Below are 18,406 nucleotides of genomic sequence, written 5' to 3' on the forward strand. Positions count from 1 at the left end.
TTTCATCAAAACTGCAGATGCTTGAAATGCTTTACAGTTTTATTTGGCATTTTGATACAAACGGGTGTGAAATTAACATATATACAGCACATAATACAACATACTTATTAAACAAATCCATATAAATTATTAACGAAATAGCTACATTTTTCATAAACAACTCTATTAATGGTCAAGGTAAAAGAAAGTCAATATTCTTGGCATAAAATTTCCATACAAAATTGTACAAAATCGAGTACAATCGACCAAAGCTGTGCAAAACAGCAAAGTGTGTCAGAAAGTCTGTACAGTGCGCATGCGCCGATGAATCGACCAACGTTATCGGAACCTTTTTCTTTGAGTCACGGACGTTTGTGGGGGGTTTGTTCCAGCGTGGCAGCTTCTGGCTAATTTGTTCACAGCTTTATGAAATCGAACACTGAGGGTAATCTCTGCAGGTGTTTTAATACGTTATGAAACCGTTATTTCTTCCTCGTCTGACTCTGAGAAGTCCGAGTGTTTACTGGAGAGAGACGGAGAAGAGATGATGGACGCCGCCACCCTGGAACGCTCTCTTCTAAACACATCTTCCTCGTCGTCCTCTTCGTCAGCGGAACTCTTCTTGCCGACGTCACTCAGGTCTGGATGCGGATTGGCTTTGGTGGGGAGCGTCTGTTCGCGGCAGCCCCCTGACGACAGCAGCTCGCGCTCCTTGGAATTCCTCCACTTCATTCGGCGGTTCTGGAACCAGATTTTCACCTGAATAGCAGAAGAAGAATGTCGGCGTTGAGCGGATCAGGAAAGCAGAAAATGCGTCCTTACGCACAAATTACGCACGAGAATCGAAGCGTCTGAAGTAGGTGCGCACTCTTACCTGAGAGTCTTTCAGGCCGAGTTTAGAGGCCAGTTTCTTTCTGTCGGGTTTGCTAATGTATTTCTGTTTCTGGAACATTTTCTCCAAAGCTTTGCGCTGCACGTCGGAAAACACCGCCCTCCTCAGCATCCCTCGGCGGGGCTTCCCTCTGGCGGCCAGGGGCCATGAAAAAGTTCCGGGGATGGGAACCACAGATGATGACGCTGCCAAATAAACAGAAGAGTGGTTGTTTTAGATTTAAGTAATAAAAAATTCTTAACAAAAAAATTGCTTGTTAATCTTTATTTTCGTGAAAACTGAGCGCGGAAATGAGCGAAGTGAAATGAGACCATTTCTTTTGCAGGCTTCAGGCAGTTAGTGTTGGAAGTTTTCTCTTTCTGGAACTGTGCAATACGTCTCCGTTTTGAGTGAAATGGCACGAGGTGACTAATTAGCACATTGGCCGGTCCCCAGGCGCATTGGTATGGTAAAGAGGAGGCATATCCTTTAAGGAACCCGGTGAGGGCGGATAGAGGAGTTAATAAAGCGTGAACGGTAATTGTGTAGTAATGAACTAACGCAGAAAAGACTCTGGACAGGCGGCGAAGGCCATATATTATCGCAACAAAAGGAGATTTACACTTTCAAACTAAACACAACTGCATACCAGAATACTGATGCTCGGTGGGGGTAGTGAAGGGTTGGAGGATTTTTTTTTTTCTTCGTGCCTTCAAATCATTTTCATTAAATGAACACGAAAAGCTATTCAGGACATTGGAGTTGTTTTGTTGAGGCATTCAGCTGAGCCCATGAAAAGGCTCCTCCATTATGATTTGTCTGAATGAAAGCGCGGACTAGCGACTTTATAGACTTTTCTAAGAGATTATTCTTTATATCAACTCGTTGATTGGCCCGCTTGAAGAATAGAGGAACGTTTAGGGCACAGAGAGAGTGAGGATTTGAGGTCAGTGCCATCGGATCCTCTCATCCGTGCAGGACGAAGGGGTAAACCTTCCCCCAGCAGAGATTTTTGGTACACTCGGACTTTTGTCAACTCGGGCCACTTTACCTCTCTACGCTGATGCCACCGGACGCCCCCTGACTGTAGCTGCCCTGCGGCCGCAGCAGAATCAGGAACAACGACGCTCTATGTGGTCTTGTGAGAATATTGAAAACACTCAATAGCGCCTAATAGGGAAATTAGTGCATGACTGGTTCACGCCTTTGCCCCCACCCTGGTAAAAGTCAGTCTCCAGGGTATGTGGGTGGTTCGCCCGGTGGGAGCTGACCAAATTGGTCACGGTTCTGAAAGCTTTGTTGACCGCCGTAGCGGCCCAGTGGCCCCCCGGACGCTGTGGGAAAACGCGGTTCGAGGGAAATGCCAAAACGCCCCCCAATGGGAAGCATGGGAGAACACAACTGGCCAACCCGCCTCAAATTTAGAGCGTGACGATTTGGGATAATTGGTTAATTAGGGGGTGGGTGGGTCCGGGCAGGGCCCAGAGCCAACGGGTCCCCATTAATAAGACAGTGATTTCTTCTTTTCTAGTAAAAAAAAAAAATCTATGACGGGGTGAGAGTGTTTTACATTTAAATGCAATTAGCTGAAACATCCTTCTAAAGACTGCAGAGATGTAGCCAAAAAGGCTGAAGGGACTCCTACCTGGTAAATAAGGCGTCCTGAAGATGGGGTGAAAGTTTCCGTCAAAGCAGGGGATGGGGACGGTCTTTGAGTGCAGGCTGTGGATTACAGGCGGTGCACAAGTCGCTGCAAAACAACACAAATGTTAAAACAAAACGCACGGGACGAGGACAAAAAGAGGTATCAAATAAGTGAATTTAAAGAGAGGACCACATGTCTGAACTCACCGCTCTTTGGTGACGGTGCGAGGATGGCGCTCACGCCAAACTTGAGAAAAGTTGGATCCTTGCTGCTCGGTAGTGACGTTTTAGGTGAGCACGAATCGTGCGTCATCGCGTTCGCGCCGCTGAAGGACACTGTGTTAGTGGCTGTCGGAAGTGAGGCGCTCGTCGTTGGGACAGTCCGGTTTATGAAGGCGGCGGGGCGGCTTATCCGCAGCAGGTCCTCCACTAGGAAGCTGGAATGCGTTGGGAAGACGGACGGCAGCGTGTGCTGGAGCGGAAAAGCGACGGCGGGCCGGTAAAGCCCCGGGTAGAGGGCAGGAGGCGCGATAACACTTGGGATCATCATGGTCCCGTGTAGAAATTTATCAAGTGTGAAATCTGAGATACTCCGTGTGACAGTCTGGAGAGAATCACTCGTGCGATGGCAGCTCACTCCTCTGGTTCGTTCACTCTGGGGAGAGTAGTTTTATAGCAGCCTGCCCCCCCACGGACTTCAGCTCAGTGCTGACAGCTTCAACAATAGGGCTCAACAAAGTTCTCCACATGGGTCGCTTTCATGCCACATCCCCCGGGCCGCTGATTGGCCCGAGGACGCAATTTATGATTGCATTAGACTTCATAAGCAAGCAACACACCATGTCCCCCACAAAAGAGCCCCAGTCATCAATTTTGCATGTTGACCACTTTCTTTTCAATTTGTTTTGTTTGGCAGAGGCAACCGGCCTAATTAAAGAGCAATCTTTACAGATTCACTCATTAAAAGGAGGGCTTTTAATGAGTACTCTTAAAGAAGAAACATTATTCTTATCCATTCAGGGAGTCTTTCTGTTGGGATATAAAAAAAATACGCTCGTTAAAATGCTAAATTATTCTTTTATTCCTTTTCAGGGATGCAAACATAAGTACCGATTGATAAAATAGACCAAACGTTCCACTCTTAATATAAGACTCTTGTCTGAGAAAAATCTGAAATGTGGCCAAATTGCTCATTTTCAACACATTTATACTTAATTGCAACTTTTCTACACTTGCAGACGCTGCGCAGGATCTCAAATGTAAATCAGTTTAAGGGTTTCATTGGATTCTCAACACTCAATCTGGCCCTCGTCATGGAATTATGTCTTAAACGGATTTCTGCTATCAAAACGCTTTAACAGATGTGTTAAATATCACTCTTTTTCTGCACAGGCTTCATTCAGAGCGCGGAACGGCGGCTCAGTGCGCACAGGAGAAGTGTGCGGCCTGAGCCGTGCGCCCGTGATCCTGTTAACCATGAACTAACTGTCACCCTCAGCTGCGGAGGAGGCGCCCCCCTCGGCCTTTCTCTCCTCCACTCACTCGCCTCCGAAAAGCCCAGAGGAATAAAAAAAGCTTTATTTCTAAAGGCGGTTTTGTTCTGCTATTTTAACCGGCTGAATAAAAGTGCATCTGTGATTTGATTTAAAACGCATTCATATGAGCGGACACCGAGACCCCAAATAAAACTCTTATTAAAGCGACTTGGAGCCTGGTAGTCGTGTTCTGTCAGCTTTGCCCATAAAAACCCGTTAAAGCAGCGCGATCAGGCGAAAGCTCTGCGAACAGAAAGGATAAAACCTAATTATCCTTAGTTCGATTAAGAGCCCAGATTAGTTATTTTTGGCTGCATTTAGGTCACCGATGGAGGAATCTTTATAATGTTTTCATTTGGGTTTTTTTTTGTTTTCTCCTGTTGGCCCTTTTCATGTCTCTCTTAAAAACAAAAATAATAATCCTAATGTTAATAGGTTGATGCCTTTACGTTAAAATTGTTTATTAAATACAAAAGATACGTAGAAAACCAACGCCGTTACTTATTTAAGGTTGTTCGTGTTTTGTTTTTTTTTAAATTAAGACCAACTTTTCTATAGACAAACAAACCTGTTTAAGGCACCCAGCCGGTCCACATTAACCAGTCGACTTTATTCATTTGTGCACGAAGTGAACCAGTCAGTCAGTTTGCATCGTTCAGGATTATCTCAGTAATGACAAGTGCTTCGACATCCATTTAATATCAACCGGCCACAATCCGATAATTAGAAGGGAACGCCTCCGTGAAATGATCCTTTGGAGGCAGCCAGCACTATCAGAGGTGCGTCTGGCCCGTCCGCGCACGACGCACAAACAAGGCGTTGACGCATGAGGCGCTCCTTCACAGCGCAGCTACACCTCCAGCCAGCAACGAGACCTTCAAAGCTTTTTTAAGCTTTTTTATGAGCCCCGTACTCCTTTAACTTGGCTGCCCGAAATCCTCCTTTTGTGCGCGGTAAGCAGATGGTTAGCAGGAAGCATGGGCTGCTCTGGCTGACCGAGACTAATTTCTACGAGCTTTGCAAGCTTTCCACGTCCCCCTGCTCCTTTACCAGGCCCAGATTTTAAAAAAAGAAAGAGAAAACAGCTGCCCGTGGCCGAATTAAAAGCCATTAAAAGCACATCTCTGAAATATTACCAGCGCCGACACCCACCCTCTCCTACGGCCCAGAAATAGCAGCAAACTATTAAATATCAGGTTAAAGTTCACACGATGATCATTTCATTCACGGTCCGTCTTTTGAATTCTGGATTTATTAAGCGCTTTTATAGCGCGAGCCACAGTTTTGCAGTATTCATAACTAATCTTTCAACCACTCCATAGGGAATTCCTGATGCTTATCGCTCTAATATTAATTATTTCATGTAATCCAGAATCATTGCATCAATTACGCAACTTTTTAAATTAATTTAGAATTTTCTAGACGCCTGCGCAGTTTTCCGGCTGAATTTGGGAATTTAACCATTGTCTTGGCTCTCTTTCTGCCTCGTTAAGTGAAAGGGGCTGAGTAAATATGTTACCCATGCATGAGAGGCTCTGTATGGACCCTCCCATTGTGCTGCGGGTCCGACAGGTGGTTAACTGTTTATTATTCCCTCATTATTTATCGGTGGCGAGGACGCGCTGCGGAAAAGGGAACTCCCCATCTTTTCACTTAACTGCGGATGAACAGATTGTGCTGACTGGTTGCAGCCTCGTGTATGTGACACTGGTCACCAGTCCATCCATCTCAGCTGTGGCCAGTTCAATCTGGATTTTGGTGAAAGACACGCGTAATTTCTGTTAACACGTCCCACCCGTCGAGTTAACCGAGTTAACAAGATTCTTTCCAAGTTCAAACTGGTTTTCTCGAAGATTCTTTCCAACTGGTTTGACGAGCAAAAAATATTCAATTTTCTTCAAAATTTTGCATGTTACACTTATTTTACTTACCGTATATGTTTCAAATTTTAACCAAGCCAAATATAAGCCAAAAAGGAGCGAATGCTAAACAAGATATTTGTCAATATTCTTATTTCTAAATACTTTTGCAGTTTAGACTTTAATCTCCAAGCAGTAAATTTAAGGCCTCCTATTCATGCCATGGGATGTTAAACAAACATCTATATTGGTTCGGTTTGTGACTGGGCTTCACCTCTGCATCAGCTCCCACTCGGGGTGTTTTGGCCGTGGTTTCACCTCCACTCACCACTGCCAACAAAGGTCCCAGCAGCATCTGGCGCCGGCAGTGCAGAAGCTCCACTCAACACTGAGCGAATTAGCGATGCCCCGAGATTCAGAAGCGCAGTGACAAGCATTAAATCGATATTAACTTTGTATTAAACATGGGCCCCTCCCTCGTGCACAAATGGAGTGCGGCCGTATCGGTGCACAAAGCGCTCTGTCTGAACTCTGGCTGCACCTGTTCACTCTCACTCGGCCATGGGAGTTCAACTTCTTAGTTTCACCCCAGGCTCTGCTTTTATCTCTGCTTCACCCCACACTGAAGTCTTTGAGTAGAGCCTTTGTAACTGTCTCTTCTTCACCCCCACATTTATTCAATGAGCGGCAACAACAAGAACCAGGATTTCATGTTTACTTTTTCCAAACAAGCACACGTCTCCAGAGATCCACAGAGAATTTTGCAGCAGAATCCTTCTCTTAAGACAATCGTCTCCCCTTTTTCTGCTGTTCATTTATTAGCAGTTGTCAGTGTAGATGTTGAGTGGGCTCCTAATCCTCTTAAAGTGCATGTTGGTACAGTCTGCATATCATTTTCTCATCTTGGAGAAAGGCCACAGCCCTTTCTATTCACAGGGATTCCTTGTCCTCTTTCAGTGCAGCCACAGCCAAAGGCATTAGCATAATCTGACAACCAATACTATTGTCCATGACCTTGTATGCAAAGTTAATTGCTCATTAATACCAGACAAAACAGAGGGGTGCAGAGGAAGCACAGTGGCCATCTAAATCCTTGCTTAAGATGGTAGCGGCAGGCAGGTGGAACATCCTCCGCCCCACCAACAAACTACCTGAAAGCATTTAAGTCAATTCAAAAATGCACATTTAAATTATTTTTAAAAAATGCATCTGATGCTCACAAATACCAAGACTCAGACTAGTCACCATTTCACCAAAATCTAGTTTTACCAATAATCTGTCTGATATTACAACAATTCTACACACACACACACACACACACACACACACATCTACAATTTGTCACAGTGGCTCAGCGTTAATCAATTGTAAATGTATCTCTCTGCATGTTTAATCTCATCTCTACATTAGTTTCACGGACACAGCCCCCCTCCACCCGAGCACCTGGCAGTCTTTTTGGGTAGCGTCATGTAAACACCCACTGCCTCGACGGGTGCCCCGTCTGAGGACCCAAGCGTCTCAGCGCAGCACGGAAAAGAAGGCCGATCGGTGTGGTTGTCAACACCGGTTTAGCTTAGGAGCCCCATCATGACATTAGAGGTGACTCTCCTGCCCAGGCTGACCTGCAGCGCTTGTTTGATAAAGATATAGGTATTGGGGCTAATGTGCGATTATTGTGAAATGAACAGGCAGGGTTCACAAGGCCACCGCGTGCAGCTGCCTAATACTGTCTTTGTGCTCTGCAAGGACAAGTTTGGGTTGTACGATACGGCCACAACGTTGTTTCTGCGTTGCTGGATGGTGCACAAATCAAATGGTCATCAAATATAAAGTCAACAGCAAATGTTGAGACTACTCTTGTTTTCCTGGAGCAAAATTTTGGGTTGTGCAGTTTGTTATTTACTAGGGTTGGTGGCTTGAAGAAGTGTGCGTCTCTGTGGGAGGAGTAACTGTGCAGGGCAGTTGGAGATGATGGTATGAATGGGAAAAGAAGGGGCTTGGGTGGAGGAGGGGATGCTTGACGGACTTCACTGCCTGTTGGCCCTGTAGCATTGATGCCGTGTTGGCCATATAATCGGATTGCCAGTGGGTGAAAGTGAGCCTGGGTGCTTATGTCAGTTTGCGTCTCGTCAAGCTGAATAATACGCATGGCCAGGGAGTGAAGCGGACGCTTGCCATTGAGAGCTCCCACTACTTGTGGCTAAGCATTTCTAAAAGAGAGAAAAAGCCTCATTGGATTCATATATAATTCTCACTCAAGCGTTTTGATGCATTTGCATAACAGGAGGAAACCAGTGATCTTTTCAGGGGCTGCCTCTGCTCCTGCTGCACCAGGGTGTGTGTGTGTGTGTGTCTGCATAAACAAGGCTGGCCACAGCTCTTGCACTTGGCCTCTTCTGATTAATTAAAGACCAACAACAAAAAATAAAACAGGAGATTTAGCTGTTTTCCGCTTCCCACCAAAAACAGAGCTGACAGCAGGGGTGCAGCATTTATGACGCCACAAATGAAAAAAAAAGCTGCCATTGATAATGTGCACCCTGGATCCACCTGTCCCTTTGCTAAATCATCCGGAGTAGATATTTAATTAAATGCAGTGGAGTTTTAAACAGATGTCTTCAAAGATCCTCCAACAATTCAGATATTAATTTACCAAGTTAAATGCTTTTCACAAACGTACATTTTATTTTTGCATCCAGACAGAAGGAGCCACAATACAAACATCTGGATTATGTCTCCTTTCTCTTGCCCATTGTAGCTGAAATTAATCAGTAATATTGGTGTTCCTGTGCTCCTTTTGAAAGGAAAATTGTTCAAAAATGCTAAAGAGTGAATAAATGTCTATATTGGACGATTAAACCGTCTAAAGTTCGACTACAATTTGTGGCCCCATCTTGCACAGCAATTGCATAATCACATGACTAATTGTTATGGTTTCTCTAGACAGCCCATGTCCCAGAGATATTTGATATTTGTCCCAGAGACTAAATTCCATCCTCAGTCCCCAGACAGCCATATGACATTTTGATGTGGAGACCAAACATGCCGTCCTGGTTGGAGCTCTCTTTTGGTCTCTGTGTGAGGTGGCATTTCACTGGCATCCAGCAGCAAGAGCCAAAGGGGCCACTAAAGGTGGGTTCAACCCGGATGTGGACTATCAGCCACTCCATTTACTCTGTTCAGACTCTGTGAGGCATGAAGCCCATCGGGATGCTGATGGTCTTTGCTTGTACTGACAACCACCAACCAAGTCACGTACAGCCTTTAAGAGCCAGTGGCCTGTGCTGGTCCCCGTGTGGCCTGTAACTGATCCCATCATTGCATTATGGGGTGTTTAATAGGCCCTCTGTGATGTGACCTTACTTGCACCAGGATTTCTCTGCCCCCTGTCTGTTCTGCAAACCATCACTTGCCTATTGTACCATGAATTATAGTCCAGGTCTGTTAGCAGCCGTATTATCTTTAAATCCTGTTTCATATTTAAAACCAGAGCCTGTGTGATAATAATTGTACTTTGCTGTCAGGTGAGCTATCCAGACATGTTATTGGCCTGGACATTTAGGTTTGACCAACCACGTTCAGATTTTTCCATTGTAGTTTTCATCATTCAGATTAGCGGAATTCAATTTCTCTCACAGTATTTTTTAGCTCATCCTTTGCTGGAGTGCCTTCCTGGAGATCTCTACAAAAGCCAAAAATAGCAGGCGGGGGGCGGGGGGGTCAGCTACTGCATTGTGACCTCTGCTCTCCAGGGTCAAATGATAAGACACATAAGGTCAAGGAGAACACAAAGGCTGGAGAGAGAGTCCACTCCAAAGACAAGCCGCAGACCAGGAATTTGAAACTTCAGAAAACTCACTTGAGGTAAAGCCTGGTGAAGAATCGTTATCCTTCTGGTTAATGATGTAAGGAGCTCTTAAAGCTGCATTCTGCTCAGGAATATGAAAATGTAAACACAAACGGCCCATTGTGTGCGCTGCTACCACACACAGAGTTTCTCTCCAATTTGATTTTACCCTCATCTTGTTTTTTCGCTCTTTGCAGAACTCTGCGAACACAGACAGTGGGGCAAAAATGGCTTTTTCCTCTTTGGAGTTAACTGACAGCAATCATTCAGCCACTGGGGAAAACAGAAGTTTCATGAAGAAAAGACCTTATTTTTTGCAGCTTGCCAGGAGTTGTCTGCGAACAGAGGCCACGGAATTAGATTATCAAAACACAAAACAAGCAATCGTGGTATAATGAAGGATTTACAGAATAATGACACATATGTTCCAATTTTACACCAGTCATTGAACTGGTACAATATTCTGAGGATTAAAGATCAAGGGTCACAATGGGCCACCTCAAGTCCAGCCCACATTCACATGCAAAGAGACCAGACGCAAACGTACACAAACACACACCCTCGAACGTAAATGTTGTTGCTTCCCTTCATGTGAAACCACCAGCAAGTGCATAAATAACAATCGCCGCTGGGATTTTGTTGCAGAAATTCTCAAATTAACCACAACCACCAGCGGTGTTCAGAAAACTAATTAATTGAAGCGCTATCAATTCATTCGCTATTGCAACCTCGACAAAGGCAGCAGTATGAGGAGTACACGAGAGCAACAGACAGTTGGCAAGGGTTGCCAGTTGGGAAAGCTCTATTCAGCCCCTTCCCGTTCCTCCGCACTCAGGAGATGACAAAGAGCACCAGTTAATTAGCAAGAAGTAGCATCTCAAGGAGGACTGTGAAGAAAACCTCCATTCACTCTCTGCTCACCTCTCACTCATGAGAGATTGAAGGGTTGCGGGGGTGGGGGGGGTGGGGGGGATGCATAGAGCAGACTAAGCTCATACCGGGAGCCTGGGCTGCCTGCATGGGGCTGCCTTGCTTGATTTAATTTGGACAGTCACTCCTTTAATTTGCAAGGTCATTGTGTCTAACGGGGGGCTTCTATTCAGGCCTGCAAGCAAGCGAAGGCCTCGGAGTGCAAGTCAACGATGTTCCCCTTCTGTCTGCTGGATGAGACGCCGCCGCGCAAGGAGGAAAGGGGATGAGAAGAATAAAGCAAAGAGGGGGATTTGAAGAGAGAGGATGAAGTTTTAATTAAGGCACTTCTGTGTTTCTAAGGAGACTAATTTAGCCTCAGTTCCTCACAAGTGTATGAGACGATCGAAACAGAGGTGAGGAAGAGGGCTGGGGGGCCCTATATGAGACCTATTGTTGAAAACAATTCCAGTGTCTGAATGTGTCATTAAAAAGAAAATAACAGTGGGATGATTAAAATAGACCACAATCAAGTGGCTGAACTGAAAAACAAGTATGTTGTGCAGAAGTTTCTGAACATTATACCAAGAAATAATCAAAGAAGTTAGAGATGATAATGCAAAGACCACCAGATGAAGAGCAGAAGGGCAACAGCTGGCAAATAAATCTCTGCTGCAGAGAACCTGGTTGGTTTAAATGCTGGTTTTGTTTCAGTTGTTTAAAGTGGAGGCCTGATCAGAGAAGGGAAGTCCCCGAAGTCCACAGGCTGAGGTGCAGACAAAGGTGGGCCTGCCGGTGCTGAGGTCCCAGAGGACTGTGGAATATGCAAAGCCCAACATCTCCACACCGAGGCAGAATTTGAATGGCTTAAACCAGGCTGCACCATAAGGAGACCACATTCAGCTCCTCTGGCCACTTGGCTTTACATATAAAGGTTCTAAAGATGTAAATGCTTGACAGTAAGTCAGACGTCGAGGGGTAAACGGTGTAAATTAATGTCTGAGTAGTGTCAGTGTTGAGAAAGACTAATTAACAAAAACAACTAAAGCTTCATTGTATAAACTTTGTTCTAAATGTCTCGTATACAGACACAAACTGGTCAGGACAGAAGCCAGAAAAACCAGTTGAGTTCATTGGCTGTGACAGACAGCGTCAATCAAACTGCTGTGTGGAAAGCTTCAGCGCCCCAGTCTTTGAGAGGGCGCCGACACCGTCGTCTTCAATGCACACTTCCACACTGGAGCAGAGCTGCATTCATACACTGCACAGCAAATTAATTAGGGCGCCTGAGAACGACTTTACCACCGGCACAAATCTACACACACAGCATCCAGCTGAGCTGGCACCATAACCAAGAGTTAAAAAAAATGCAGCTACATATCCCCCTGTAACCTTGGAACTGAAGCTGTTCTTGTAATTATTCAACTTTGTTCCATTTTATATTTGAAGGTATTTGAGTGTCATCATTAATTTAGTATACAGGTTAATTGGTATTAAGGATTCTACTGTAACCCTAACCCTAACCCTAACAGTATTGCAAACTTCTAAAATAGCTAATCATTAAACTCCCTTCCAAACTCTGATCACTTAGGATCAATTAGTCAGCTCATCCTGTCTAGTCGGTGTGTTGGATGGGTTCTCCCTGCATGCAGCCAGGAAACTGCTGACAGGAGTCATGACAGCGTTAACCGGCTCCTTTAGATATGCTAGCTAATGGTTAGCCTAGCAGGAAACGTCGCCATTTCAGCACGTCTCTTTCATGTGTTAACAGGAGGAAGACTGCTGACAGAGGGCAGCACTTCTGTGTCCAGTCACTCAACCTGAGCAGCTGCCCGGTGTCAAAGGGAGTCGTGCACATGTGCACAACTTGTTTTAGCATTGACCTAACCATAAGCACTCATGCTAATACTGTGGGGATACTATATCAATGTGTCAATATCACCGTTACAAAAGGTAAGTGTTTTTGACTTTTTGTAAAGAAAGCAGAGGAAATGTTTTCATTGTAACGGACATATAGATACATTTACATTTAATTTAATACAGAAAGGCAATGGGTAATTTTTCTTTTTTGATATAGATGGCAAACCTACTAGTTAGGTATTGCATAGTTGTGTTCAAATCCCCAGATAATTCAAAGTGAGCGAGAGTGTGGGGGGTGTGGCGGGGATCTGCCAGAGGAGAAGAGTGGAGGGTGATGTATGGAAGCGTAAGAGTAAGAGTTTATTCACTGGTGTCTGAGGAGCCTTTCAGAACCACTGAGCAAGTGTCTATAGCGGGGCAATCAACCATAGGACTTGGAGGCTTTATCTCTAAAATACAACCCCACCTCCGCCACTCTGCTCCACCCTGTGTGCACATGCACACACACACACACACACACACACACATACGCACACACTATACCTGTGAGAGCCTCTCATGTGCAGCTAAGGGTGCCATTGAGGGAGACAGGAGGGAGAATGGGCCTTGAGGGACAAACAATCATGAAGAGTCTATCATTCTGTGTGGTGTTGTCTTAGGCCTAAGAAAAGCCAGAGTGACCCCCCCCCCCCCCACACACACACACACACACACACCACCACCTCCTCCGTGCTCCAGCTAACCCTCCTATCTGCTGCCAACCACAGCTACCAGACTCGCCTTTAAGTGCTTTTATCATCAACCTCTCATCCACAAACAAGCGGCGACTCCTGGCCAGAGTTCTCATTTTTATGCCAACAAATGGATAAATCTTTTACAGGACCCTTTATAAGTCACTCGGATGCATTTGTTTTGGAACATTTAGGAAACGTTGCTTCAAACTTACAAGTATTAAATGTTCTATGTTCCCAAAAAATAAATTTAACACTGAAGGTCCTGCATGGACATATTTCACTATTCAGTTGTGATCTATTGGAGAAATGGATTTCTATTTCTTGACATTGAACACTCCCCATTAAGACACATTATTGGTGAGTTCAAGCATGATTTTGTAAAATAAAAATCCAAATTTACTGAAACCGGTTACATTTTATGCATGTTGACATTTTACATTAAATTTAGAGTAGTGATGTGGATTTTTAATCAACAGTTCCCGATTTTCTTTTTTTTTTCTGCCAAAAGTGCATTAGAACACTTTCTGAATGATCAGAGCATCAAATAAGCTCCTTATGCTAAAAGATTTTTGCACCATTATGGCAAATGTATGCCTGCATTTGTCTGGGGTTTATGACATAAATGCAAGAAAATGTTAGAGTTTTACGAAAGATCATTGTCATATAATTCAAGTCAAAATGTTTATGGGAATAAAAATCCTGAGATGACCCAGTAACTTAATATATCTGATACAATTACTGTTTTCCCGTATTTATTTCTCAGTTCAATTGATGAAACCTGAATAAACAAATTCAAAACATCTGAAGCGACTCAGAACTTCACACCACCACACAGAAAACATACCAAAGACACTGAACAAGTAACTTTCAGGAGGTTTAAAACACTAAAATAGAACCTGGTTGTGGTGTTAATGGTGTTTGTGGTCTGAGAATGATCTTAGACTCATTAAAATTCCATTTAAACTGCCCATTTGATAGCTCAGTGTGAAGTGAACTGGGGAATATTTCCATCCTCGCAGCCTCCACTGTGAAGGAACAAGCATGACGACCACCTCTCATTCAGACATATGGTGCCTGCTCTGACTTCTGCATCTGCTGCCAAGTGCTCCTCACACACACTGGGACCACAGCTTTGTGTGGACGTACGTGTTAGTGTAGATGACAAGAGAAGGCCGGGGGGCACCGAGGGTTGGCTGCTGGGGTACTGGGAGGAAACGGGGCTGGTGGCTGCAGGGGTAAGGTGGGGGGTACGAGGGCACCAGAAGGGCGTAAAGAGAAAAGCAGAGAATACAGTCATTACCCACCCAGGGCTATTCCTCTCTGGCCCATTAGCTGCTGGCGGCCGTGACCAATTGTGTTTTGTCACTCTTAGCAGGGTCATCCAGTGGTGGTCTGGGCCTTTTCTATAACGGGCGCTCACCCAGCCGTCCTCACACAAAACCTTTAAGAGGGAGAGAAATTCTCTCCCCGGCTCTCTCTCTCTTTCCCTTCTCAGTTTTAAAAAGACCCAGTCAGGCAAGAAAGAGAAAGAGTGAAAAGTGATCATGAAAAGAGATTTGTCGCGATGTGAAGCGCGCGGGGAAGTGATCGTTTAGCCACACGTGGGGTGAAGGCGCTCCATGGCGGAGGGCCTTGTTAACCCTCTTGACTCATATGCCACAAACCAAATCAAATTGTTCCGTGCCTCAGAGTCTAAGGACGTTGTGGCGTGTGTAATTCTCAAAGTGGAAGGCAGAAATGTTAAAGGCCCTGGCAGATTAGCCAGGAACAGAGAACAGTGATCCTTCAACTCTGAGGGGGTAAAACCGTGTTCGTCCCATTTCTCTTTTGATTGCAAGTGCCCACAGGTGTGACGAAGGCCAGGGATTAATCTTTACATGGGTGAGAACTATTTCCTGCAGTATTCATGCCAGTTAGCCTCTCTGGAGTGTAGCCGTTTAGATATCTACTGAAATCATCAGCTTCAGTCATATAAAATGTTTTAAACACTTGAATAGTTCAAACAAGCTTTTCATCATAATTTGGTCATCAAGTACCCAAATTCCCATTCTGGTCACTAAAGATTGAATCACCGCGCAGGTTCGTCGCAGCACAAATAATTGGGCGAACATAAATGCATATTGCATCCAGTATGAATCGTGCTCTGTCCGTCTGCCCGTGCGTGGGTGTGTTTTTTTGTTCTGTGTAAAGCTGAATAAAAGGCCAGTTAGCCACCTAGCGGGCTACTAATTCTCCATGTCAAATACAATGGCTGCAATTATATGGTAATCAGTGTTGGTGGCTCATACCTTTCTGCTGCTTTCTGTGAGTGTGTGTCTGGCCAAGCTGCTCCTCAGGGAGACGGTTAGTCACGGCTTATTATTGACCCATTAGACACCCGTCCCACTGCCAGAAAGAAACCAGTCGGCTAACAGGCTGCTCAGCAACAACAACAAAAGGGACGCTAAAAACGTTAGTTAATCATTTAAAAAAAAAAAAAATCTGTGCAGAAAATGAAGGAACTCACTGGTGCCAAACTGACTGAGATTGTTGAATTAAAGGGCCACAGTAGAAGATGTCAGAGTTTGCCTCTTTATGCAACTTTTGTCGTGGACACATTAAAAGTCCCTGATCCTGAGTTCCTCTCAGTAAATTTGGATTCATTTAAATTCAATTATCGGCATGGAAATCTGATCCTGACCTACCAAATTAACATGTTCTTGAACTGTCATTGAGGTTTAAGGCTTCTTTGCTGTCAGTTCTTCAGCCCGTACAGAGAGATTAGTGACAAAATAACAGAAATTTGTTTAATTTTAGAAGATGTTTGTACCTGCTCGCCAAATATGCACCTAAAAACCAACACATTACACACATCCATATCTGGGGCATGGCGCAGGCCGGCGAAGACGTCGACTCCAGGATGCAAATCAACATTTGACTAAAGTGTTGTTTTGATATCATCCCTTAAAATCTGTCAACTCTGAAGCTTGCCCTCTGCTCCCCCAGCCCTCCGCCCCCCAACACACCCACACAGACCCTGCTGCCACCTCCTCTCCAGTCCCCACCCCTGCAAAGCAAAGCTCCTTTTGTTAACCTAATGTGCTTTTACCAGTTGCTTTCTGCCAGCGAGACATCTGCTGTGTGCAACCAGTCAATATTGTGAGGACAGTTCAAAGCAGCCAGTTCATTATCTGTGTCAGCTTAACAACCCAAAGGTAGCGGTCCAAGGGACACAAGGAGGAGGGGGGAGGAGGGGGGGCACAATGTGTGAGGATACAATGGACTCCTCATTAACCAGTGATTTATCATGATAGGATGCCCAGTTCAACCTTTGCCCCCCTCTGACACACACACACAAGCACAAGCACTCACACACACACACACACACACACACACACACAAGCACGCGCACACACACACACATGCGCGCACACACACACACAAGCACACACACACACACCTTAAAAAAGCGAAGGATCCTATTGTTGGAAAATAAAGACTGAAAGTGCAATGATAAAGTTAAAAAGTTAAATTGAAAGTTAAAAAAGAGAGATGGAGAGTGGATGAGGTGTAAGGGACATAAAATCTTTCCCAAAACAGGAAAGCAAAATAGCCACAAACGGGTTGGGGGGGGGGGGGGGGACAGTTGCAACATTTAGAGTTTGTGTGATTTTTATTGTGATCTCATCGACCTTGATCCAGTTCACGATTTCAGATTAAAGCACTCTCTGGGCGGCAACATGGTGGCAGACTGAAAAGTCAGTTTTATTAAACATGACACACAATCTGATTTCCACCGTAAAAATGAGCCTTGCAACAGACACACCCTCCGTTTCCTGAGGCAGGCTTTATGAAAGTCAAATCTCTCGATCATGATGATATCATACATGTCAGAGGGCTTCTAAAGATGCTCCATGCATGCATATGCAGGGAGATCATAGTCCGTCCTCAGCCGCTCTGCCCTCACAGAAGCGGTGCCTCCTCCTGCAGATAAAGGCTGTATAATGAGCGTTTAATGTATGGCTCCTTAGAATGCAGAGAAAAGAGGAATATTCAACGTGGCCCATGTGGTGGTTTTGTAAAGCTGCTGCGCCCAGGAACACACCCCTTTTCACTTTCTCCTTTTTCCATCTTTTGCACAGCAACCCCCCCCCTCTATATCCCGCCCTCCCCTTCTGAATGCATTTGCTTAAATCAATCTCACAGGAGGCGGTCGTGGATAATGTACCAGCCAGGGTTTGTAAACCGTTTTGTTAACAATGCATTTGGAAAAGAAAAGAGGAGGAGAGAAGTAAAGCCAGACTGAGAAATTGAGAGGGGAGAGAGAGAGAGAGCTGGGCAGAAGGGCGTTTTTGAAAAAAAAAAGAAAAAAAAAAGGGAACATTTGGGTGGGTGTGGTGTGCGGGACTGTTTTGGACAGACCCTGTCGACTGGTGACACCCCTGTCCCATCTCCTCCTCCCTCCGCTAAAGCCTGCATCCGCCCAATTCGGTCCAGTCCTCGCTTTAGTCACACCACCTGCCCGTACCATTCTTCACCGCACACCCACCCGTCCGCTGACAGGACCAACAGACGGCATAAACCCATCAGTCTCAACACCCCTTTCCCTCACACACGCACACAGGGCTACTGTTCCCTTTATAGGATTAAGGAGATCAATACCGAGCAACAAGAGACGATCGAGGTCAATTTCTCAATCATGTCAACACGGGGAGGACATATGTGGCTAAACTGAAGCAGGTCCTGATGGAGACAGCGGAAAATTGTAGATTATTTCACCTTTCTGTGTAACATGACCGCCACGTCTCACCGGAATGCAAACTCATGATGAAAATACAACAAGAACATTGTCAGAACATCTTATTTAAAGGAAACCACTAAGAAATCTTTCCCACGAGCATAGAACATTTTCACTGCTTGTTGCATATGAAAGCTCTACAAGCCTTCAGGAATTAACACTAAAAATGTTGCAATGGTTTATGAAGTGTGAGGATGTGTCAGTAACGTAACTGCCGACCGACACAATGTTGATAAATGCAAAATTTCTGACCACTCATTCCAATTAGACGAGTCTCTCGTTATAACTAAACATGAACCACAAGAATGTGACTTATGTCACTAAATGGGATGTCAGTGAAGTGAATATTCTTTAAAAGAGTAATCAACACAAGATTAGTTTTAAGTTAAAT

The 18,406-nt window shown here is 44.8% G+C and overlaps 1 protein-coding gene across 1 annotated transcript; it reads right to left on the reverse strand.

Moving 5' to 3' along the window:
* Positions 1 to 8: 8 nt before the first annotated feature.
* On the reverse strand, positions 9 to 6,862 carry dbx1a (developing brain homeobox 1a). Its single transcript, XM_003969616.3, has 4 exons — positions 2,702 to 6,862; positions 2,496 to 2,600; positions 854 to 1,056; positions 9 to 738 (listed from the first exon to the last, which is right to left on the reverse strand). The coding sequence occupies exons 1-4, from the start codon at positions 3,042 to 3,044 to the stop codon at positions 451 to 453; spliced, it is 939 nt and encodes a 312-aa protein (XP_003969665.1). The 5' UTR covers positions 3,045 to 6,862; the 3' UTR covers positions 9 to 450.
* Positions 6,863 to 18,406: the final 11,544 nt, after the last annotated feature.

Source organism: Takifugu rubripes, chromosome 13 (assembly GCF_901000725.2).
Source record: "Takifugu rubripes chromosome 13, fTakRub1.2, whole genome shotgun sequence".
Lineage (NCBI taxonomy): Eukaryota > Metazoa > Chordata > Actinopteri > Tetraodontiformes > Tetraodontidae > Takifugu > Takifugu rubripes.